General features: G+C 39.3%; 1 protein-coding gene across 1 annotated transcript in view; it reads left to right on the top strand.

The window, feature by feature from the left end:
- The first annotated feature begins 5,476 nt into the window (after nt 1–5,476).
- Nucleotides 5,477–26,564, top strand: part of LOC129767774 (eukaryotic translation initiation factor 5B) — a 311,161-nt gene continuing 290,073 nt past the window's right edge. Inside the window, exons 1-5 of the mRNA XM_055768962.1 lie at nt 5,477–5,576; nt 5,627–5,967; nt 6,074–6,491; nt 6,550–8,900; nt 8,963–9,095. Of these exons, the coding sequence (XP_055624937.1) occupies nt 5,906–5,967; nt 6,074–6,491; nt 6,550–8,900; nt 8,963–9,095 (2,964 nt within the window). The 5' untranslated portion in view covers nt 5,477–5,576; nt 5,627–5,905. The remainder of the gene's footprint in view (nt 5,577–5,626; nt 5,968–6,073; nt 6,492–6,549; nt 8,901–8,962; nt 9,096–26,564) is intronic.

Genomic DNA, 26,564 nt, shown 5'->3' on the forward strand with positions numbered 1-26,564 from the left:
AAACATTTCACGAAAATATTTTGCGCCATTTGTTTTTTTCTATGTCTGTAATAAATCTTATATGAGTATGGCACAAGTCGCTATTATAGCCGGTCAAAGTTGCATATTCATCCAAACAATTTCGGTAAGCATTTGCCATGTATGTATATGGCCTCCACTTTTGCATGCATATGCCAATTAGGCGCATTATATGTCAACCAAATTTTAGGGCATATGATGTTATATATACGCTTGTTATGCGATTTAATGTTTGCTGGGTATAACCGGACCGAGTTGTAAACAACAGTAATTGACAGAACCAAAATGTCAGTGAACCGCAGCAATATTGGGTACACTGACAATATGAGAGATTTGACGTTTTAGTCATACCCCTGGCTGAATCGAGCCATAAAGAAAAGTAATACTACATCCCTGCAGTCTGCAACTAAAAAAAGACGGGTGGGTAATGTCGGGGACATAACCGGAGTGACGTAGGACTATACAAAGGGGACAGCTTTTGCTAAATATATATTTTAAATATATTGTTTTATTTTCTTCTGCTACGTGAATACCTACCTATCTACCTGAAAAATGGATTAGTTTACTGTTTACTCTTCATGAATATGTTGGGGGTTCTGAAAAGAACCTTTGGTGTTGTGCTTTTGCGTTTTTTTTATAAACTTGATTCTTGATTTTTTTCTGAAGGCTTTGTACTTATTAAATGTTCAACGTCGGAAATCTTTCGGCGTATGCACATATCGTACAATCAAAAATATGACTGTGATAGGAAATGCATAGGTGGTTATCAGCTCATTCACTATCATATATTTCACTATTGAGCACATTACAGTACCTTAAACTGTGGTTTCGGAGACGAATGAATTGTAAGATTTGTAGTCTCCGCAAACAAAGTAAATAAAAATGAAAAAGAACTGAGGTTTTGGAGACGAACTCTACGATCTGTCGAGAAATAAACGAGCTAGAAGCGTTCTGAAAAACCAACAGTAAATACATGGACGAATGACCTTCGGATTAAAGCCCTTTAAAATAAGAACAGAGCAGCAGGAAATACATAGAGGCGAATGAACTGCAAAGTTCAATGCCTCTTAAAAACAAAGAAAGAAGAATAAGGAAATACATAGCTCATCATGTTGCTCCTTAGTTATTTTTCTATACAATGCAGATGTAACGTCATTCATTTTTCAACATTAGTTATCAACCAAAGAAAGCAGTTCTTGCTACCGAGAAAATTCGTTAATGCCATCCTGCATACAATGTGTTGTAATTTGAAGCCATTTTTAATTCGGAAACCATGCATGGGTTTGTGAAAACTGAATGATCAATTTAAAAGATCCCAACCACCAATAAGTTCAAGAACAAGATAAACAAAATAAATCAGTTTATATTATATGTCATATTATGTCTCTTTAGAATGCATTGGTATTGTGAAAAACTTTCAATAACTCTTCTTTGAACGGTTTAATGGCCCTGAAAAGTGCCGTGTTTTACGGTGGCTGGTTTTGCCACCAAAGCAGTCTGTATAAACAAACTTTTTCCTTCTTCTACCTGCTTCCGTTTTGCGATTGCGTTTGCCACTCGCTGAAACTAGTTGTTGCCACCGAACCGAATGTGCTCTGTTCTGTTCGGTTTTGCGGGTTTTTTTTTTTATTGTTGTGAGCAGCTTTGCAAGCCAACTCGAGCACTCCGGCGGGCGAAATTCTATAACCGCTATTAGGTATACTGGTGCTCCGGCAACAATCCGTTGATGCGATGTGATGTGAAACGATGCCACACAACCACACTGATTTACGGTTTGAAAGAGAATGATACATTTTTCAGCGGATCCGCGCCTTTTGTACTCTAGCGGTACACACTCACAGGATAGAGACAAATCAGCAGACTAAGCCAAAGGGGCGAGTCCAACGAGACGAACGAAAGAGCGTTAAAAGGCAGCGATGGCAAAAAAATACATTCATTACGATTTGTTCGCTCGTTGGATTCACATGCAGGCTAAAAAGGGTCCTTTTCAGGATCACAAAATTATCTTTAATCTAAAGAGTTGTTTTGTTTTGTTATCACTCGATATCCCCATCTTGTTCGGCTAAACCTTCCTGTTTAGCGATTGCGTTTGCCACTCGCCACAGCTTTCACAGTTGGAAAATTTCTTCCCATCCAGCTTGTGACATGTTGTACAGTAAATTACATTTAATGCGACGTGCCGAAACACCACTCAGTGTCGCATTGGAGGCGATTTTAACCTGTAATTGAACATTTGCGATGACAGTGGTACAGTGTCGACTTTCGATGTGGGGTCATAATTTGGACCTCGAACTTTATGTTTACAAAAATGTCCAACTAAATATGTCGCATTACAGGTCCGTCCAATTAGCTGAATGTCGAGCTAAATGTAAATTACTGTACTTTCAATCTAGAAGCAATTTAAAAATTAATGAATATTGAATAATCGGGAAAGTTCCCAACCATAAATAAGCTCAGAACAACTGCCAAATTCACATACTCATCATATACTGGCAAACAAATTATGAAAAAATCAATTTGTGTTTTATTATTATTTTGGATATTATTTTAGAAAGCATTGAACTGTATTTCGTAAACCCTTTTTTGAAAGATTTAATGGCCCTTATAAGCGCCGTGTTTTATGGAATTTTAGAAAACTTAGTACTCGTGGTTTTGAAAAAAAAAACCATTTCGAACGCCCTCGATGCCGCCTTATTCTGGATTTGCCACCAAAGCAGATTGTATAAAGAACAAACTTTTTTCTTCTGCTACCAGCTGCCGTTTTGCGATTGCGTTTGCCACTCGCTGCAACTGCCTGTTGTTGTCTTGATGTCCACCGAACCGAATGTGTTCTGTTCTGAATGCGGGTTTTCTTATCGTCGCGAGCAGCTTTACCAGCCAACTCGATCACTTCGACGGCCGAAACTATATAACGCCGGCTAGGTGGACTGGTGCACTGGTACTAACGCGCTCGGCCTAGCTACCCTTGCGGGGAACTCCAGATCAACACGGTTCGAGCGGGATTTTGCCTTTCCCTTCACTTTTCCTCCTTTTCCTTGGGTTGGTTTGTTGAAGTGTTTTGATGCGAACCGATGTGGTGTACGGTTTGAATGAGAATGATCGTTACGGCAGCGGAGTGGGGATTTTTAAGGCTCGAGAATTACGCATGTGTGAGACAGCGACCAATGTTTCGTTCATTTTTTTCTTTTTCCTTTCCAATGGTGCTTCATTCTATTTCGCTGCTGCTCTGGTTGCCCGTTTTGGTCGGTACGATTTGAGGAGCACAAAATGGACCAATCAAAAATGGGCACATAGTGCATTTTGACAATGCTTGATATTTCACAATTATTCAATTATTTATCTCAAGAAAAATGAAATGTTATTCATTATGATAGATGCGTAGATATATTTCCTATCAATTGATGCCAAACCCATTGCGATCTATTGAGAAATGCTCGAATTATAAGCGTTCCAAATCTTGCATTTTTTCCTACTTATTCAGTGCCTAGATTTCCATTTCACCCCCTATATCTTCCGGTTAGACGTAGTCCTACGTCAATATAAGGGGTGCAACAGGATAGAGTTTGCGACAAAAATAAAATACCAGTAAATTGCGAACATGTCTGCGAATTCGGCATCCTTGCGATGCTGGAAAATTCGATTCGAAATAATTTGAACTCGAACGGATTGATAAATGTGCTTAATCGAAGTCGAACGGGTAACAAAATGAATCATTTTTTATTTGATTATTTATTTGATTTGATAAATTTGATTATTCCTACGGTACATGTTTCATGATTATGTTCTTCGTTACAAGTAAATTTAATGACAGTCCTTTTACGTTTGGTATGATGGCCCCTAGGTTTAGAAGTCTGTATTAGGTAAACACATTTCAGTCGGAACAAAAATACTCCCGACTTGCATGTATTTGCAATGCAAATTTCCCCACGCTCCATGTTTTTAAAGTATGTGTTAGGGAAACACATTTCAGTTGGAACAAAAATGCCCCCGACTTACATGTATTTGCAATGCCAGTTTCCCCACGCTCCATGAATTTGAAGTGTTTTTAAAGTATGTGTTAGGGAAACACATTTCAGTCGGAACAAAAATGTCCCTCGACTTGCATTAATCGGTAACAATGCCGATTTCTCCAACGCTGCTTGGTTTTGAAGTCAATGTTAGGGAACACATTTCGTTGAGAACAAAAATCCCCATACTTTCATGTATTTGCGATGCCGATTTCCCCAAGGCTGCTTGGTTATGATTACTGTGTTGGGGAAACCGTAAATCGGGCCAATCACAACGAGGCAGTTAGGGAGTTTAGATAACGCTCAATATTTTACAGTTATTCAATTGTTTATCTAATGAACAATAACATTTTATTAATTGCGATAGAAGCGTAGAAATATTCCCTATCAGTTGATGCAAACATCTTAGTTCCACGTCAAAATCAATTGGCGATCTAACGCAAAACGAAAACGATCGGTGAGACATCTGGATTTTGTTTTTGAACTAAGAAAATGATGCTAATGTAACCTAAAACTGAAAAACAAATCACGTATATTTTACTTCCGGGCTTTCCAAGGTAGTTCTCACATGCAGGAATCGTGCATTTTTCTACTTGTGTTTGATTGTGCTCTCGAATTTCCTTCTTTAATTCGACCATTGTCAACATTTTTATAGTTTTCACTACTGAAAGAGGTAAATAAATAACATGTTATATATAAAATTGCGCAGAATTAAATATCTTACAAACTCATCGCAATCAAATAATCTTTAATGATTATAACATTGTAATTTATGGAAAAGCTACAAACCTTCCATAAGCTCACATGGCAAAATTTAAAACCATCATCACTTTCACCGCAGCGCCTCCTAGGTGTAGATTTGTTCGTTAGATCGCCAATCGAATTATTTGAAATTTTTGAATTTAAATTTTTGAAATTAATCGTTCATCAGCTAATCGAATACTTTTCAGCAGTTTGTTATTCGATACGATTAATCGCCCCAAATAATCGATTAATCGTTACACTAAGAGGAATAATTAGTTAGACTAATATTTCTCATTTGCTAGAGAGCCATCTGGAATCAAAAAAGTGTTCATTCCGTCTGAAAATCAATTCTTATCTTTTACGCTCCCCTAACTCGTAAACGAAACGTTGATGGCGTTGAGCTTCGTTTACGAGTTTAGGTGAGCGTAAAAAATAATGATTGTTTTTCAGGATAAAACCGCGGCAGTCGTAGGTTTTTTTCTCTCTGGGTTTGGATCGATTAATCGACGTAAATTATTCGTTCGTTTCGATTATTGGTTGCGCAGTATTCGTTCGACTAATAATCGATTTCTCTAGGAAGTATTCGATTAATCGATTAATCGAACGATTATCGGGGATCACTAGATTCGTCAATCCAGATGTAACCGACGCAACACATTCAAATTCCTTAAATTCTCCCACCTTTCATTGGCAGTATTCTATTGCGTCTGTCATTTCGGGTTTTGGACACAGTGTTTTGTCAAAACACATTTTCTCGCTAGTCGATCGGTATTCGTCGTGGTTTGGCAAATTTCACTTCCGTGACAGGTATTAATTCTTGCGTACGTGTGCGGCAAATTTTAGCATTTTTTTCCCAGCTAGTGATTGCCACTGTCGCTAGGATTCGTTTTCGGGGTGCACGCGCAAAGTCATCCGTGTTAGCGGTTGCGGATTTCGTGGTTTCGTCGGCTCGGGCGTGTGTTAAAAGTGTTTACCGGTGTCTGGAGAAGGGAAAAAATCAACAGGAGTTCTTGCTTCCCTCGAAGTAATTGCGAACGTTTCCCAGCTAGCGCTTTCAAGCTGAGTCCTTTCGGCAGCAACAACCATTTCGATCACTATCGGGGGCAGTTCGCTCGGAACAAACCGACCAACAAGCGATGGGTAAGGCGAAGAAAGGCAAGAAGGATTCCGCCGTCGCGGCCACCGCTGGGGATGATAAGTGAGTATGGAGTATTTTTCAGTGGTGTGGGAGTCGAGTTTGCGGGTTTCACCCCGTTTTCGATTTTGCGATGTTATTGTTTTTAAATGCTGTTATCCGATTGCAGCTCCGACGTCGAGGTGAAGCAAACCGAGCTGACCGAGACGGAGGTTGAGAATCGGAAGAATGATAAGAAGAAGAAAGAGAAAAAGCCCAAAAAAATCGAAAGTGATGGTGAAGCTGATGTGGTGGAGGAAGTAATTGAGGGTGTTAAGAAAATTTCGGTTGCCAACAAGCAGCAGCAGGACAAGAAAAAATCCAAGCAGGCGGCTAAAGTTGACGGGGAAAATGACGGTATCGAGGATGACGATGACGGCGAAAAGAAGAAGAAAAAGAAGAACAAGCCGAGTGCCGCTGGACCGGTGGGATTCTCGCTGTTGGCCGAAGATGACGATGATGACGCTGAGGTGCAGGATACCATGCGTGATGATGATGAAGAGGACACGGCAAAGAAAGGAAAGACCAAGGCTGGCAAGAAGCAGCAGGTGAGTGGTGATTGTTTACAACAGGCGCTGGCGGATTCTAATTGGTTTCCCGTTCTAGGTCAAGGACGACGACGATGAGGCTCCCCAGAAGGGTAAAAAGAGTAAGAAGGCAAAAAAGAAGAAGGGTGGAGACAGCGATGATGAGGATATCGAAAAAATGCTCGCTGAGCTTGAAATGGAGTATTCGGGAGTGAAGCCTGCGGCTGCGCCTGTGGAAGAGGCGAGTGTAGTTACGGCTGAACCAAAGGAGCCGGAACAAAAGAAGAAGAAAGATAAAAAAGACAAGAGGAAGAAGGAAGAGTCTCCGGAAGAGGAACCAAACGAGAAGGTTGATGATGGCGAAGTTCATATTAAAACAGCGGCGGAAAAACGCAAGGAAAAAAAGGAAAGACAGAAGAAAGAAGCTCAGGCAGCTAAGCAACAGGATCGCGATGCTGAGACCACTCAGGAAATTGTATCGAAGGAATCTACTCCTGCTCCAGAGGCGCAAGAGCCAGCAGCCCCCGCAGGCGAGGGGAAGAAAAAGAAAAAGAAGGGTAAGAAGGATGGTGAAGGTGAGAAATCGGCAGAGGCCGCTGCAGCAGAAACAAAAACTGCGGAGGCACCTGCCAAACCTAAGGAAGGTGGTCAAGCCGAAGATGCCACGGCTAAGGAGGGAGATAAGAAGAAAAAAGGACCCAATAAGGCCGCCATCGCTCTGATGCAAGAACGATTGAAAGCCATTCGTGAAGAAGAGGAACGACTTAAGCGTGAGGAAGAGGAAAAGATAAGATTGGCCGAAGAAGCGGAACGATATCATCAGGAGCAGCTTCGGTTAGAACAGGAAAAGAAGGAACGCAAAAAGCAGAAGGAGAAAGAGCGCAAGGAGCGGCTGAAGGCGGAAGGAAAGCTACTGACCGCTAAGCAGAAACAGGATCGCATGAGAGCCCAAGCTATGTTGGAAGCTTTGAAGGCACAAGGCGTGGAAATTCCGGAAGCAGGCACTGAGAAGAAGGTTCGGCTTGGAACACGAATCCGCCCAAAGAAGAAGGATGATGGTGCAAAGGATGGTGCGGACGTTAAGGATGAGAATGAGACAGCGGAGGATCAGAAAACCGATGCCCAAAAGGCGGAAGAGCAGGCAAAGGTGGATGAAGTGAAGGATTCGTGGGATGCTTCCGATAGCGAAGAAGAGAAGGAACCGGAGACGAAGTCGCATGAAGGAACCGATTCAAAATCGAAACAAGAAGTGGAAGAATCTGACGAGGAAGAGGACAGTGAATCCGAAGATGATGAATCGGATGAGGACGAGTCGGATGATGATAGCGAATCTGAGGAAGATTCCCGTCCGGAGGCTGAGAAGATGCGACAACGTGCCATGGACAGAATTGCTAAGCGAACCCAGGACGCTGTTAAGAAGCTGTCCACAGACAATCTGAGGGCTGCCGTTGTTTGCGTTTTGGGTCACGTAGATACTGGTAAAACTAAGATCCTCGATAAGCTCCGACGAACGAATGTACAAGACGGTGAAGCCGGAGGAATCACCCAGCAAATCGGTGCCACCAACGTCCCGATTGAGAACATCAAAGAGCAAACGAAATTTGTGAAAGGATTCGGGGACACCAACTTCAAACTTCCAGGCCTCCTGATCATTGACACACCCGGTCACGAGTCCTTCAGCAATTTACGTAATCGCGGTTCGTCGCTCTGTGATATCGCCATTCTAGTCGTTGACATTATGCACGGTCTCGAGCCGCAAACCATCGAATCGATTAACCTTCTCAAGTCGAAACGGACGCCGTTTGTGGTTGCGCTGAACAAAATCGATCGTCTGTACGATTGGAGCACTATGAATCGCAAGGATATCCGCGATATTATCAAGAGCCAGGCTTCCAACACTAACCTGGAGTTCCAGCAGCGCACGAAAGACGTTATCGTGCAGTTCGCCGAGCAGGGTCTCAACGCTGCGCTGTACTACGAGAATCCGGATCCAAAAACGTACATTTCGCTCGTCCCTACCAGTGCCATCACCGGCGAAGGAATGGGTAATCTCCTCTTCTTGATTGTGCAATTCTGCCAGAAACAACTTGCCAAGCGGCTAATGTTCAGCGAGGATCTGCAGGCGACCGTTCTGGAGGTTAAGGCAATATCCGGTCTCGGTACCACCATTGATGCGATCCTGATAAACGGCAAGCTTCGTGAGGGTGATACGATGATTCTGGCCGGTACAGAAGGTCCTATCGTGACTCAAATCAAGGCACTTTTGATGCCGCAGCCAATGAAAGAACTGCGCGTTAAGAATGCCTATGTTGAGCATAAGGAAGTTGTCGCAGCTCAGGGTGTGAAGATTGCAGCCAAGGAGCTCGAGAAGGCGATCGCTGGACTAAATCTGCAGATCGCACAGAAGCCTGATGAGGTGGAAATTTTTAAGTAGGTTTTGAGATGTTCGAATTGATGCATCATATTGACTGATTTGCAACATTTCTCTTCAGGGATATTGTCGCGCGTGATTTGAGATCGGTGCTGAGTAGCATTAAGCTCAGCGAGCGTGGCGTTTATGTCCAGGCGTCAACGCTTGGTTCACTGGAGGCGCTGTTGGAGTTCTTGAGGACGTCCAAAATTCCGGTGAGTAGTTCCGGAATATTTATTACATGTCACATCAAGCAATCTCAACAACTTTCGGCTGGGGTGAAAATGCGCATTAACTATTGAACCGATCAACTTGAAAATTGGTATGTAGGGGTTTTTGGGGACGGGGAAGGTTCTTATGATAGTTCGAGACCCCTTCCCCCTCTTTACGGGCTGGGTTGCCATACAAATCAACACAAGTTTCTACATTACTCTGGAATTATTCAAACAAATGAAACGAAATTTGGCATATGGAGGTTTAAGGGTGCAATAAATGATTCTATGGTGGTTAGACTCTCAACCCTTCTCTCTAAGGGGGGGCTGCCATACAAATGAAACATAAATTTCTGCATTACTCGAGAATTAATCAAGCATATGAAACCAAGTTTGGCATGTGGAAGTTTTAGGGTGCAATAAATGTTTTTACGGTGGTTAGACACTCCTCCCCCCCACTCAAAGGGGGGGGGGGGTGGCTGCCGTACAAATGAAACACAAATTTCTGCATTACTCGGGAATTAATCAAGCAAACGAAACCAAAGTTGGCATGTGTAGGTTTTAAGGTACAATAAATGTTTCTATGATAGTTAGGCACTCCTCCCTCACTCAAAGGGTGGGCTGCCATACAAATGAAACACAAATTTCTGCATTACTCGGAAATTAATCAAGCAAACCACACCAAAGTTGGCATGCGAAGATTTTAGGCTGCAATAAATGTTTCTATGGTGGTTAGACTCTCCACCCCGCTTTCTAAGGTGGGGCTGCCATGCAAATGAAACACAAATTTCTGCTTTACTCGAGAATTATTCAAGCAAATGAAACCAAATTAGGCATATTGAGGTTTTAGGGAGCAATAAATGTTTCTATGGAAGTTAGACTCTCCACCCCCCTCTCTAAGGGGGGGCTGCCATACAAATGAAAGACAATTTTTTGCATTACTCGAGAATTATTCAAGCGAATGAAACCAAATTAGGCATGTGGAAGTTTTAGGATGCAATAAATAGTTCTATGGTGGTTAGACACTTCTCCCGCTCTCTAAGGGTGGGCTGCCATACAAATGGAACACAAATTTCTGCAAAACTCGAAAAATAATCAAGCACAAACCCTCACATCCGGTTTTTGGGTATGAGAAATGTTTCTATGATGGTATGACACCCCTCCTTCCTCTGGAATGGAGAGGGGGTCCCATAAAAATATACACATATTTCAACCAAAAATATTACAACCAAACCAAAATTGATTTTTTTCGGAAAACTCTGAAGGAAAAAGAGAAAATTCGGAAAACTAAATTCCCATATGTTCTACAATTACATAGTGACAAGTGCTGTTAGTCCATTTGATGTTTACGCTAGCGAAATTGATCTTTGTTCGAAACTGGAAATGGATTTTAATGTGATAAAACGCACTCTTAAATCTTCTTCTATCTAAACCAAAAAAAAAAGGATCGCCGGATGTGTTGATATGAGCAGAACTCGAGGAAGGAATTGTCCGATTTAGGGCTGTCTTTGTTCTATCAAATTTTCGTAAAAAACATTTATTCCATTTAACGGAGAAACATGTTATTTGCAAGTGATTGAAAAATCTTGAACAAGAATTGTGTCTGAAAATATCTGATATTATAATGATGAGTTTTGTTAGAAATCCTAGGAATTTTATAGTAAAAAGTAAATTCAACGGGGACGAATAGACGATCAATCAATAAACAGTTCTGCGATTGAACCCATGAACTTGCTCATAGTAAGAAAACGTGAATGTTTGAAAGTATTGATAACAAAGAACAAATTTTGGGCGGGACGAAGTTTGCCGGGTCAGCCAGTATATTATATATAAATGGATTTCTGTCTGTCCGTCTGTCTGTCTGATTCTTATGGACTCAAAAACTATTGAACCGATCGACATGAAAACTGGTATGTAGGGGTATTTGGGGTCGGTTAAGGTTCTTATGTTAGTTCGAGATCCCTCCCTTCTTTCTAAGGGAGGCTCCCATACAAATGAAACAAACATTTCTGCATTACTCGAGAATTAGTCAAGCAAACGAAATCAACTTTGACATGTGGATGTTTTAGAGTGCAATAAATGTTTCTATGGTGATTAGACACTCCTTCCCCTCTCTATGAGGAGGCTACCATACAATTGAACACCAATTTCTGCATAAATCAAGAATTAATCAAGCGAATGAAACCAAATTTTACATATGGAGGTTTTACGGTGCAATAAATGTTTTTACGGTCGTTAGACACTCCCCTCCCCTCTCTCAGGGGGGTTGCCATACAAATGAAACACAAATACCTGCATAACTCGAGAACTAATCAATCAAACGGAACCAAATTTGGCATGTGGAGGTTTCAGGGTGCAATAAATGTTTCTATGGTGGTTTGACACCAGCAGTGAGGTATTAGGGAGATTCCTGCCGTAAAGCAAGTGACCGACTGTTGCTTATCGGTCCTCCCCCAACAGCTCCCGCAGGTGAGTGTGGACACGATTCGGCCAACAGTGGTCTGGCTGAAACAATGTAGTTATGAAGAAATCAAATTATCTAAAATCTGTCAGTGCCATATGTGCCATATGAGGCGTCCCATACCAGAAAAACAAAAAGAAGGAAAAACGAAGCAGTGGACCAAAATACAAAGAATAAATATGAAAAAAAAAACTAGCTCAGCGAAAATATGCTTAAAGTGTAGGAGAAGATAATGAGTAATGACTATCAGTGTGTGTTAAAAAATTAAAAAAGTAAGGCAAAATTTCTAAATTCTATAGGCAGCAAGTTGGAAGGTGATTTGTTTGAAGCTAAGAGGTAATCGTTCAGTGCCATGTGACGAAACGTCAGCCTTATTTTGAGTCAGTTATGGAGAAGTTTCATGGAAACGAATTTTGTTTTGTCAAATTTGACATAAATTTATTCGTCTGCATGAAAATTCTCCATAACTGACTCAAAATAAATAAATCTTTGAGTAAGGGTGACTGCGTCATTTGACCAAGTTTTTCAATTATCCACAACCATTAATGAAATGTACTGATGCGGTGACCTCATGACGGCAGACGCATAGGTAAAATTTTACGGATGTAGCGCCCCTTCATAATTAATAACGGTAACGAAATTGATTTTCGTGAAAGTGGAAATGGATTTTAATGTGATAAAACGCACTTCTATATCTTATTTTATCTACAGTCAACTCTCCGTAACTCGATGTTCTGTATCTCGATATTTTCCCTAACTCGATGGATTTCATGGCACCTTCGATTTTATAAGCATTCTTTTCTCCATTACTCAATGCCTCCCTTACTCGATGTGTTATGATTCATTTTTCCATGGATTTTCACCTTCCTAACTCGATTGATTTTCGTGTACATGTTTTGTGTGTTATTACCTCTGATTTCAATTGCTCTTGAAAGTGAAGACGGAGTGTTCGTGTCATCAAGCAATTTCTTTTCAAGTATGGAAAACCACGAGAAACCTTTCAAGCGAACAATGAAAACGCTAACCATTGCGAAAGAGCGAAAAACGGTTCAAAAGAACTGGTTCACATAGATAAACGGTTAGCGACCGAACCATTCATCAAAGTGAACTGTTTGTAAAGGTTCCCAACTGTTCTCGTCGAGAACGTTATCGGGAACATCTCCCGAACTGGGCGGGCTCAGCTGGTCTGCTAGAATACTTCAAGCACATCATAGCAAAAAAAAACCGTCTCCGCGAGATCAGATATTCGGGCGGCTCAAAAGGACCATCAGGAGTTGGATTTGGGGTAATCATCTGACAGGTCTTCTCGGCTGAGGTGGCCGGCATTTCCGAGGCAAGTGTGGTAATGGATCCACGTTTCATCCATTGTAACAAAACGTCGAAAAAAGTCTACTCGATTACGCTTCAACACCGTCAAACCGGTTGTTGAATCATTTACGCGCCGCTGTTTTTGGTCGACAGTCAGCAAGTGCGGCACCCATCGCGCGGATAGCTTTTTCATGTCCAAAATGTCGTGCGAAACGTATCCCACTCGTTCATTTGAAATCCTTACGGCCTCAGCTAACTTGTGTAATCTCACTTTACGATTGTTCAAAACGAGTCGATGCACTTGTTTTACAATTTCTCGATTCGTTGGCCCTTTTGGTCTTCCAGAGCGAGGTGCATCTGCGGTGCTTGTACGGTCCATTTTAAATTCACTAAACCACCGACAAACTGTTGTTTTCGAAGGAGCAAAAGTGGAATAACATTTCGTCAACCACTGCACTGATTATTCAGGAGTTTTTCCTATCGAAAACAATGTTTGATTCATATACTATATTCCTCTTTTTCCATTTTCTATACGAATGCTCGGGTAGTGACGTTTAAACAACTGTAGTTTGGGAACAAATAAACGAAATGTCATTAAACTTCACACATACGCTAGAGATAGATGAACCTCTCGAAATGAATCTTGTTCGTTTGAGAGATTTTCGTTGATCAGTCAGAACAATTTCGATCCGTTATTCCTGCTATATGCATGATTTTCCAAATCTGATAAATGTGGGGTTTACGAAAATTACGATTTTTTTTAATTTTGCGACTTGGTCCCCTCTGACTTAACACCGACCATTTCATCTTTTAATTACACGTTGAAGATGCAGTGAAAGAAAAGGGTGAGTTCCTCAGTCAGGTTCTCTATGAATACAGGTGCTGTTCCGTCAGGCCCTGGTCTTTTTGATTTTGATTTTGAATGCATGATATATGGTATAGGGGAAGTGGGGGTAATATGGACATGTTAAGACGAACTTCAATTATATCGATGGAAACTCATGCTTTACACAACTTAGGGGCTGTCCACATACCACGTGGACAGAAAAAGCATGATTTTGGACTCCCCCCTCCCCCTTCGTGGACAAGCGTGGAAATTTTCATACCCCTACCCCCTTTCGTCCACGTGGACATTTTTCCTTTTTTAATTAAAGCAATTAAGGAAAAAACTTAATTGCGCCTAAATTCAATTTTGACTCCAACTAAGTTTAATTTATATGAAATTTTACTAGCTGTACCCTGCTGTACCTGCTTTGCTGTGGCCCATTGTTTTTGTATGATAGAGAAATGACGAGCAAGTAGAAAGTGCAGAGCACATGTTACATATGAGTTAATTTTGAAATACTTGTGATTATACAATATTTTACGTAGAATAAAAAGGTAGTCTACTCCCTGCTTTGTTAAAGTAGTGGTAGGCAAAGAAAAAAAGTTAAATTTTAAAATTATAACACAAGAACTGTCTCAAAATATGTTTCGAAATGGTGAAATAGCATTTTACTTAATTATTTTAAAATTTAAAACAGTAAAATTATATTAACAAATGTGTGGAGAGGTTATATCGAAGCAGTGTCGTTCCCGTTCCCGATCCAAGGAGCGAATACATGTGATAGTTGAGAACATCTCCGATTAGTTTATCTCATTCGAAATTATTCTGTTCCAGCATCGCGGGACGTGGTACTTCAACATTTTGCTGAAATAAACAAAAATTGTTCAGTATGAAATCGATAAAAAATCAAATAAAACCTTACTTGCAGTGAAAAAGCAGTGCACTATCGTGTTTACCGTCGGCTCGACTTGCGATTTTGCCACTTTTTATGATTTTTAGAACTTTTAAAATCGAGAAATATTGAAAAAAAAACTTCAGAACTTCGAACAAATTGAGGATTTTTTATTACTAACTTTGCTGTATGTGTAACACATGCGCTCTCCGTGTGTATACACAGGAAATATCCCTTATGTTCTATTCTACGTACTTTGATCATCAGCGTGAAATATAGGTTATCTGGTTTGCCAACGCGGAAACACGCAATGTACAGTTGAGCAGGTGAGGAACAATTTGCATCTGAATATAACCTTTACAACTTCAAAGATAGTTGTTGGAGGCGATCTGGCGTAGTGGTAACATCCATGCTTCTCACGCTAAAGGTCACGAGTTCAATTCTCACTCCCGACATTCTTCCAAAAATGGAAGTAAAAGTGACGAACCATCCAAATTGAGTTGAAAATCGCTATAATACAGATAAAAAAAAAACTTCAAAGATTGATCATGAGTTTACTAATTATGACTGCAAACGCCAATCGAATAAAAATAAAGGAATTTATTGTAATCATCTTAGAATACAATTTTAGTTTATTTTATTTTAGTTCACAACCTTATTTCAGAAGCGTACTTCTTCCATCTGAAAATCCATTAACATCATCGCCAGTAAGAATGCACATAACCTGATTAATTCGATTCACATTTGATTCATATGAACTTTCAGTAGAACATTTTACTACAGAGACATTCTTGATCGAATGAAAAATTATCCTTTCACTTTGGATTATGAATATTATGAATATCTGATACATTTTCACTCTGTATTTCCGATTCACCTTTAGTCGGTAGCGCAATACGAAACTTTTTTCGATATAGTTTGGAAAATTTTCAAATAGTATTAAAAGGGTATTCGAAAATTTTATTATTTTTCAAATCCTTATCGAACATTCTGCATTGAGGGTCTAGATGACTTTCAGAGTGCTCGCGGGGAAAAATGACATTCATTCATTCTCGACTATGAAATCAAGCTCAAATCTCAACTATGTAAGAATAATTGAACATTTTTTGAGACTTATTTATTGCCTTAAATTGAAATTCATTCAAAAGATGAAAAAAAAAATTACGGGCTTCAATTTTGTTGATAAAAACGATCAAGTTTATCATTTATTTTGGCAGAAAATTAATAAAAACCCTTTAAAAACGAAACATTTGAAGTTTTTTCACCTCTAAAAGGTACTTTAATCCTTCAAAATGTTGCAGAACTGTATTCTATGTGAAATTTTCATAAAAATAAATAGTATAATACTGGGTCAATTGACTAAAGCTTAACGACTAGTGGTGCATGGATCATTTTACGCAAATGCTAATATTAAATCCTAGAAATCGATAAAATTCCAATACTTTGAAGAATTGCAACTTTCCGAAAAAAGAAATACAAAACATTTATTTTACACGTAGTTCGGCATGATAAACTATACAGACATTATTATCCCAAGACCAACTGATAGAACAAAATCTATAGAAAATTATTTTTTTTTTCCCAAAATATATATTTTTATAAATGCTCATATGGCGTTAGCCTCACGGGGCCGGGAGTTCAATACTTTGACAATTTTTATTATTATCTATGTTAGTAATATGTAACCGATTACTCGCGGTTGGCTCGAGGTTAGTATTACAAGTGTTTTCGTAATTGGTATGTTGCAGTCTTCGATGCTCTATACGTGTGCCCGACACGGGCTACTTCCTATTGGGATGCAGCTGACCATTAATCAGCAACGCCCCCCTAGTCTGTACCCCATATCTAGCGTGGTGCGTCTTTCTCGACTCGAGGAATCCAGGATAGAATGGTCACTAGCCGGCGCAATCATCAGTTCGTGTAGAGTTGTCATGAGCGGTACAACCTTTGGCTCTTGTTGAATGATCAGTGGACTGCACAACCTTTGGCCCGTGTGTCTGTAAAGAGTGTGTGTATGTATTGCCGCGACTAAGTAAAAGTTTATCGATCGGATAAGAGGGATATGAAACGGGGACACAACGAAGGAAACATCATTAAACGTTGACATCGGCGTTTCTGAGGAACAGGTATAGATGAAGCAGAAGATCAGGATCACGGCTACCTAAGATATCCCGGACGGGCTGAGGAGGCGATCTGGCGTAGTGGTAACATCCATGCCTCTCACGCTAAAGGTCACGAGTTCAATTCTCACTCCCGACATTCTTCCAAAAATGGAAGTATAAGTGACGAACCAGCCAAATGAGTTGAAAGTCACTATAATACAGAAAAAAAAAAAAAAAAATATCCCGGACGGGGATCTCCGATTGTCTGCCTTGTGCTCTCAGTGCTCTAGAGAGCTGAGAGCGAGCAGCATGGAACCGGATACACGACCAGACAACATGCTCGATGTCGTGGTAGCCATCGCCACAATCACAAAGATTGTTTGCTGCGAGCCCAATGCGATAGAGATGCGCGTTTAGGTTGTAGTGATTGGACATAAGCCGAGATATCACGCGAATGAAATCACGACCTACATTCAATCCCTTGAACCATGCCCTCGTCGAGACCTTAGGGATAATCGTGTGTAACCAACGACCGAACTCATCTCCACTCCACATGCACTGCCAACTTACGAGCGTGTACTGACGAGGAATGTGGAAAAATTCATTATAAGCAATTTGCCTTTCAAAAAGAGTGCCTTCTAAATCGCCCACCTTAGCTAGCGAGTCCGCTTTCTCATTCCCCGGAATCGAGCCATGAGAGGGAACCCATGCTAAGGTAATCTTGAATAATTTTTCGACCAAAACACTCAATAGTTGTCTTATTCTTGTTAGGAAATAAGATGAGCATTTATCAACCTTCATTGAGCGGATTGCCTCTAATGAGCTGAGACTGTCTGAAAAAATAAAATAGTGGTCGATGGGCAATGTTTCAATGATCCCCAGTGCGTAGTATATCGCACCCAGTTCAGCAACATACACGGAACAAGGATCTTTGAGTTTGAAAGATGCACTGGAATTTTCATTGAAGATGCCAAAGCCAGTGGACCCGTTTATGAATGAACCGTCAGTAAAGAACATTTTATCAGATCTAACTATGCCCCTATATTCTGCCGAAAATATCGGCGGAATAGAATCTGAGCGTAGATGATCTGGGATTCCATGGATTTTTTGTCGTATGGACAGATCAAAAATGACAGAGGAATTGCAAAAGTATGGGAAGCAAACTTGGTTGGAGATGCCTGGTGAAGGGTGCACTTCATGGGTAAGGTACTCATGGTATAAAGACATAAAACTTGACTGAGGAATCAGTTGGAGTAGATTTTCGAAGTTATCAATCACCAATGGATTCATGATCTTGCAACGGATGAGAAATCTGTAGGATAATTCTGTGAACCGAAGAGTAAGCGGGGGTACTCCTGCCAAAACTTCGAGACTCATCGTATGTGTCGAATGCAAACACCCCATGGCTATACGCAAGCAACGATATTGTATCCTCTCCAGCTTGAGAATATGAATCCTGGCTGCTGATCGGAAGCAAAAACTGCCATATTCTAACACTGATAATATCGTTGTTTTGTACAACTGAATGAGATCTCCTGGATGGGCGCCCCACCATGTTCCGGTTATTGTTTGGAGAAAATTGATTCTTTGCTGGCATTTCTGTTTCAAATACGCAATGTGTATTCCACAGGTACATTTAGAGTCAAAATATACTCCAAGGTATTTGAAAAACATCGAGTGCTTGATCGTTTTGCCGGATAGGTGAAGCTGGAATTGGGCGGGTTCGTGCTTCCTAGAAAAAACGACCATTTCAGTTTTCTCCGTAGAGAATTCGATACCCAGCTTGAGAGCCCACGTGAACAGATTGTTCAGGGTTCTGCAAGGATTTTTGCAGAACGGCGGGATTAGTACCCGTGATGGAAATAACTCCATCGTCTGCAAGTTGTCTCAGCGTGCAGTCTCTAGTTAGACAATCATCCATATCATTGACGTAAAAACTGTACAAGAGGGGGCTTAGGCAGGAGCCTTGTGGTAGACCCATTAAACTGTAACGAGAAGATTTCGAGCTGCCATGAGAGAAAATCATGTGCTTTTCTGACAGTAAATTGTACAGGAAATTGTTAAGAATTGGTGAAAGTCCACGATTATGAAGCTTCTCTGAGAGAATTTCCATGGAAACTGAATCAAATGCCCCTTTGTTATTTTATTATATTTTTGTTAATAAAATTTTTGTTAAATTTTGTTAATTTGTTTTGCTATGTTAATAGGAAATACCTCGGTCGTTCACAGTTTACGTGAGTTATTTTCAGAATATGGATTTCAATAAAGAAGAATGATATTCTTAAAAATATATGAAGCACTCTCAGGCAGCTTAATTCGTTTATTGATAAATACGGAATACTCAGGTTTTACAGAATGTTTTAAAAGTGTTGAATACGGAACAGTTTTTATTTAATATTGAATGTATCGGTAATTGTTTTTGAAAAAAATATTTGTCATTCGTGTCCATGTGGACATAGTCTATACACCCTCCCTCCTCTCCGTTGTCAAACTATTGCCACGTAATCAAAGCTAAACCACGTTTTACTTCAATAATGACATACATTTAATCCCTACAGTTCTTATAAAAGCAGCCTTTCTCTTTGCTTTGTGCCGCCAGACTAAAGGTTTTCTCTTCCAATTCTTTGCCAGATAGCGATGGAGTCCTTCTCACCAGACTTTTCAGTGACGTCGTACAAAGGGGGCAGTGATGCTGCGTTGAAGATGCTCTCATTTTAATTTTATAATGTGATTTCATAGTCTACTGTAGCCTGTCGTGCATTTTGTCGGCATAATCTCGAAAATTGTAACAAAACGTGGACATTTTCATACACCCTACCCTCCCTAAAGTTGTCCACGTGGTATGTGGACAGCCCCTTAATTGCACAGACTGAAAGTACAAAAGAAAATTTAGTGCGGGTATAATGGACATGTAGTGGGGGAAATATTGAAATATGGTAGGGTGTCAATGAAAATGGTCATCTCGAATTTCAAAAAGTTACCCCATAAAAAATGTTCACCACCTCGAAAAAACACCCTATACAAAATATCAGCTCAATCGGACTTAAGGGAGGGTGGCGCAAAGCGGTCACAGTTTGAGTTTTTTGAAAATCAAAAAATCACCCAAGGGGGGAGTATGGGAAATCGGAGTTTTCGAAAATTTTGAAGTTTATCGCTCGCGAGAGGAATAATTTCGAATTCAGTATTCACGGTCTTAGGGAGGTTTAAATATTATAGAATAACATGTAGAACATGTTGTCTAGACCAGAAATTTAAAATTCAAAATGTAACTATACAAATCAACCACCTGTCTATATTACCCCCACTGTCCGTATTACCCGCATTTCCCCTACTTCTTGGAAGAAATTTGAAGAGAGATTGCAAAATTCGTTCGAGGAATTCCTCACATCGAGATGCTTCAGGAAATAATATCTTTGAGCTCAGACTTAATTGAAGAATTTCTTCGGACACGATTTGACTTCAGATTCCGATCTTGCGATTATACAAATTCGCTTTTATTCGATTCCAGCATTTTTCAATAAGCTTTATTAGACTCGAATGGGGTCAGTAAATGATTTGCGTTATGACATGAAGTTATTTATGAATGTGTTTCTGTGCCAAGAGTTCAGGCACTTCAAATGAATGAATCAAACCTCTATGATTAACAGTGTCTAGCCGATTATTTTTTCTTCTGTCATACAAAAAAAAACAGGTGCCCAAACAGTAGCTAGCCAATTTGATGCTTATCTAATGTTTTAATCCGCTCGAAGGTGACTATCAAAGGAGAGAAAAACACGACGAATGTCCAGACGGAGCTATCCAAACCGGGGCTTAAGCGCATTCCTGTGCTGCTGCTGTGTTGCATTGAAGAAGAAGGCTTCTGAGCCGGCTGCATCCGACCGAGATTGGTATGCATTTTTTTTCGTCTGTCAAAAAATGAATGCCGCTACACACAGAAGCACACAGAAGCTCAATAATAGCCTCTCGTTTTGGACTAATCGCCAGCAACAAATTATGACACAAAGCGTTGAAAAGGCAACTGGAAGAACGCCTTCGAAAGTAGAAGGCGGATCATGTTTCATGGAGAGCACGTAACACGAGAGAGTAAATATTGGATGACAAGATGCTTTCGGATGAACGTAATCCGGTTACTGTGTTACTGTTTCTATTCTTCTTCTTCTCCGTCAAATCTGACCTTTGCGTCGTTGATCGCGACACCGCATAATCATAGCGATTCATGTTACCAGAAAGAATCTACCTGTCGTAAAGTGTTGTTGAGATGTGTGTGAATCTTTGAAACTCCCATACATGTACACATATAACATTTTTTTGTATTAATCAAATCTTTTCTTTCGTTACAGGTGAGTCGAGAAAATCCTTTTGAGCCTCCCGATCTGCGTTGTAAGTCGAAAACGCCTACTGTTAGGCAGAGTGGTTGACAAAATCCCGGTTTATTTTTCATATTCGAACAGAGAGGAAGCACAATGACATGCGATCCCATTATTATTCCTACGATATCAATGAAGTAACCTCTCCACCTCCGGTATGCTACCCACGAACATATTCACTGCCCAATTGACACAGAGAGGGGAAATGTCGTTTATTTTTTGTGTCTGACGGATTTCACGTCAACTCGATCAGATGTTGGCATGACCTTTTCAGAACTTAATGAAACTGAAGAAGAAGAAGACTTTACCTAATTGAGCAACTTGGCATTCTTAGTTTTCCGAAAATTTATCTAGACTAACATATGGAAAGGGCCAAATATTTTTGACGTTTTTTTTATAAAATTTTTTTACTCGAAAATGGTAAGTACTACAGAAAAGTGATCAATGGAAGAGTTTTAGGAAAATAATTGAATTTTCTGAAAAAATACTGAAAACATATTTTTTGAAATCCTACACTGAAAAAAATTGATTTTAAAAAGTAAAAGTCAATTTTCTCAAAATGGTCATTTCAGATTTTGATGAAATGGTAAATAAATGATAGATAAATATGTGCCCTACAACTCTTCCATACATCGCAACTTGTGCATATTTAAGGCAAAAAAGTTTTTCTGGCAAAAACTCTTTCGATATATTATTGAAATTAAGTTTATTTCTTTTTTCAGTGCAGAAAACCAACCCAAAATTAAAAAAAAAATAATAATGAAAATGTTGAATGTGTGTTTCAGAGGCCTTCATTACAAATCAAATGTAGTAAAACTTATGACATTTTTTGATATGAAATTCATTTTTATTCATCTGATCTTATACCATGTATTCTAAGAGATAAATCATCATATCTTTATTGTTTTTTTTTCTTTTTATCTTACGTTTTGAAGACTTTGTGATTATCCATTGAATTTGAAAACCTTTTAGCTGCGATTTTATTTTCATCTACAGGAATAAAGCAATGAAATTTTTGTGTTCCCGATGTTGTTTTCGCGTGATTGAATAGTTCCTCAAGTTTACTTGCTTTTTTTGTATGCTGTTCTTTGGATACGTAACTGAAATTTAATTTCGTAATACATTTGTCATTTTGTTTTACTGACCAATCATAAAGCTCAGGTGCTGTTTGGATTGTGTTTCCAAAAAATCGTTTTTCAACAATGGCTGACCATAAACCGTTGTAATTTGGAAACTATTTTAAAACCAATCGATGAATTTGTGCCGTATTTCGTTGATAAAGTAGTCGAGCTCATAGAGCATGACTTTATCTGCTAGACGTTCCATGCATCTTCAAAGTGCTCTTTTTTTGTGAAAGGCTGCCCGGGACCCAAAATAGATAATAGAAATAGGAACGAATGAAAAATTCAACTGAAGTAGATTGAAGAACAGTTGAAGAACCAAGAGGGTAGATAATAAATGATTCAATCAAAAATGACTGGTTGAAGTGTTAGGACAAGTAAGAAATACATTTTCATCTTTTCATTTAGTTTTGAAAATGAGAAGTTTGTCGAGATTCCAATACCACCAAATAATACTAAATCTTTTTAACGTAGGCATACGCGTGTGAAATGAAAATCTAAAAATTAAACCTGTCATAAACAATGAAATATATCGAACGCTTATAATTCGAACATTTCTTGTTAGATCGTAACGAAAATTGATCGCATCAATTGACTGGAAATATTTTTTACGCATCTATAACAATAAAGAAAATTACATATATTTTTGGAACGAATTATGGAATAATTGAAAAATGTCAAGGTTTTTCTAACAAAACATTCCACTTTCTGATTGGTCCAATTTGTGTTTCTCAAATTGTACGGATCAGAACAAGCAACTTATGTAGTAGTGAAGCACAATTTGAAAATATATAAATAATGCCATTGCAAAAACAATCGTGCATCATTCTATCAAAAAAAAAAAAGGAAATGTTTCGTTCATTCCGGATAACCGTCAGTTTCTTATTTGCTACCGAATATGCACAAAACAAGCATGGTGCAGAGTATGCAGTGGCGCACAGAAGCAAAGCACAAGACAATTACTAATTAGGCTCGTACAAAAGTAATTTCGTCTTCAATTGAATCTTGCTTCAGCCAGTGAGCAAGCAACATCCACACACAAAGGTTTTGGCCGACGCGAGGTCTGACGATGGGAGTAGCTTCGTAGGGTCGATTGTGAATGAAATATTTAAAATTGAACTGCGGCGTGACAGTACTTTTTTTGTTTTACTGTATCCACACTGAAAAAAAAACACGTTCGCGATGCACAATAATGGGAGCTCGTGCATTAGCAACAGAAATACAAATTTAAACATATGCCATCCTTGTGTATTGTTCATGCGAGGAGCTGAATGAATCGTAAATCAAGTATCTTCGGATGCTTCTACAAAACCACGCAAGCTATCGGCTCTTTTTAGGACTACTGAAACCATCTTCTAAAGAGTTATTTCTGAAATTTTGATGCGTTCAGGGAATAATAACGGGTGTTAAATAAAAAATGAGAATTTTTTCAATCACATATAAAAAAAAATTTTTTTTCCTCGATTTCAGTATTTTTTATTAATAACATAATGTATTTTCTTCAAAAAAAATGTCAGTGAATGTTTGAGTAAGGGCCGTGGTCTGCTGTTCGACGCAACTTTGTCGCGATGCTCTCACAAGAATGTTGTACGGCACTTACGTCCATTTTCCGGATACAATTCCGGATTCTTGTAGTTAGTTGCTTCGTGTCCTTGGCTCTCCAATTGTTTTTATACACTAGGGCACTGAGTGAACCAAAGAAATCCTCTATTGGGCGTCACTGGGTCAAGTTTGTTGGGTTACGATCTTTCGGCACGAACGGTATCTTTTTCTCCTCAAGATACGCCAGCGTCTTCTTGGCGTAATGGGAAGACGCCTTGTCCGGCCAGAAGACGTACTTCCCATCCGCGTGATGCTCGTTCAGGAACGGCAGCAGGATTTTATCGAGGCACTCTTCTCGATAGATTTGTTGGTTGATTGCCAGACCGCTCGGCTTAAACCAAGGCTTTGAAATTCCCCGGTCGGAAATGGCGATGTACAACATGACCTTTTTTTCAAACTTGTGCTTGAACTTGTATTTCACTTCAGGCGGTGTGGATGTCTTGTCGCTGGAGTAGTAATTATCATTTCCTGGAATATGCGTTTTGGGCAGCGGAAAATAGCTTTCGTCGTCCAGAACGAAAGACGTCCCGTGGTATTTTTTGGTCATCCACCGACACTGTGATGAGACGGTCAACTCAATCTACTCCTCCGTGTACTCCGGGGACCTCGTCTTCTTCCTGCAGACGATTGCTTCCATCTTGAGGGTCCGATGGATCAATACGTGGGAGCAGCCATTTTTCCGACCAGCGTCACGCAGGCTGGTTGCGTCCTTGTTGTCAAATAGCTTCTTTAATGATGTCTTTCTCTGCTTCGTCATTATCGCCACTTCCGACCTTCCGTTCTACGTTCAGGGAATCCAGGATACGATATACCGTACTGACAGGTACATTTTATTCCTTAAAATGTGCCACCGTGAACTTTTTTCCTTGCTGGAAATGCGTTTCGTAGAACCGTACAATGCGTTCGCGGAGCACGTGCTGTTTCGACGCCATCTTTGCTTTCACTAAATTCAAACTAGCAAAACCAAACACGCCTACTGTTTCTAGGGAGCCCAAAGAGCAATTTTCTTGGAGAAAGAAAATTTAGCGCCCTTTATTTGAGTTACTGAAAGGTATTGAAAAAATTCTCATTTTTTTGTTTAACACCCTTTATTCGAAGAGATAAATAAGCATAATGATTGAAATAATGCCATAGCCCAAAGAGTAACAATACGGTCGTGTCCTGGACTTTTGGCTTTTTTAAATCTGTGTATTTTTAACATTTTATGTGCTATGTGTTTATGTGTAGGGGAGATGGGGGTAAGACGGACATGTTAAGGAAAACTTCAATTGTATCTTTGGGAACTCATGTTTTCAAAAATTTAAAAGCAGTTTCTTACAGTTCAATATACTGGTTTTCGAAATAACTGGCCAAATGTTTTATAAAAATGTGTTTTTATTAATTATGTTTTTACTGAAATTAAAACAAGCCGAAAAGTAGAACATTTTTATCGGTGCGGGTATAATGGACATGTAGTGGGGAGAATATGGACAGGCTCAAAATATACGAAGCGTAGAGGTTTATTGCTCGCGAGAGGAATAATATCACTCTCTCTCAGTGTTTGTGCGTCCAGTAACCGTAATAGAACAAAAAGAGAAAGCAATATAAAAAAGAGTTCAACAGTCTTCCCTTCACTTTCCATCATGCATTGGATGTGATCATGGATGTGACTGTCCATTTCAACCCCCCTAGTGCAATTATTTCAATAATTTAAATTTACTACTCACGAGTGAATTTACTTTTCCGTACATACCTAATATCGCTTCTCTGTCAACTCACAAACCGAAATGATGGATATACATCAGCGAATTAAATTTTGCAATTAAACCACTCAAAATGCTTAATATCGAAGCCGCAAAAGTTACATCCACACGCGAAATCGTGTTCGATTTTCGGTTTTTGTTTCTCTATTCCACTTTTGATCAGTATTCATGGTCATAGGATGGTTTAAATATTATGGAATAGCATGTAGAAGGGTTTCCCATCAACAGAAATTTGAAATTCATAATGCAACTATACAAATCAAACACCTGTCCATCATACCCCCACTGTCCGTCTTACCCGCGGTTCCCCTAATTAAAAATCTAGATGACTGATTAAAATACGATGTTTGAGAAAGTTGTTGGAAAGTTAATGAACTATTTGGTAAAAATTACATTTTCCAATGCTATTAAAAAATCGTACTCAAAAATTGAATTCAATATTAAAAACTTTTATATTTCAAAACACCAACCTTCGATATTTTTTGGTATATTTTTATTTGAATAGCTTTCCAATTTAACAAAGTTTGACATACAGTGGTGCCGTGGTAAATTCACCAAAATGAAGATATGAATTTTTGAGAATTTACTAAATTTCAATACTATGTCACAAAGTATTAAGAATTTAAGAGAAGTAAAATAAAAATGAAATCTCCATGCGGTTCTACATGAAAAACTTTACATAACGTTTTATTCATGGACTAACCGTTCTCGAGATTCAACTTTTTTTTTATTTCTATACGATGTTGGATGCTTAGTCGTAATTTTCGTCAGCAGTATACATTTTCTACTATTTCACGAACAAGATTTCAATTATATTAACCCTTCACGAACCGTGAGAACTAGGTATGTAATCAACGCGAACTGCAATACAACTAAAATGGGTGGGTTTGAGGAAGGAAGGTGTGGTGTTTTGAGATATAAAAGTTTTTTTAATATTACATTCAAAGAGTACTTTAATCAGGCATCTGGATTTTGAGTTACGACTTTTTTGAAAGAAAGATCATATGATAATGAATGATAGTTTCCATCATATGTACAAAGTATCAATAAA

The sequence above is a fragment of the Toxorhynchites rutilus genome, chromosome 2 (assembly GCF_029784135.1).
Source record: "Toxorhynchites rutilus septentrionalis strain SRP chromosome 2, ASM2978413v1, whole genome shotgun sequence".
Classification (NCBI taxonomy): Eukaryota; Metazoa; Arthropoda; class Insecta; order Diptera; family Culicidae; genus Toxorhynchites; species Toxorhynchites rutilus.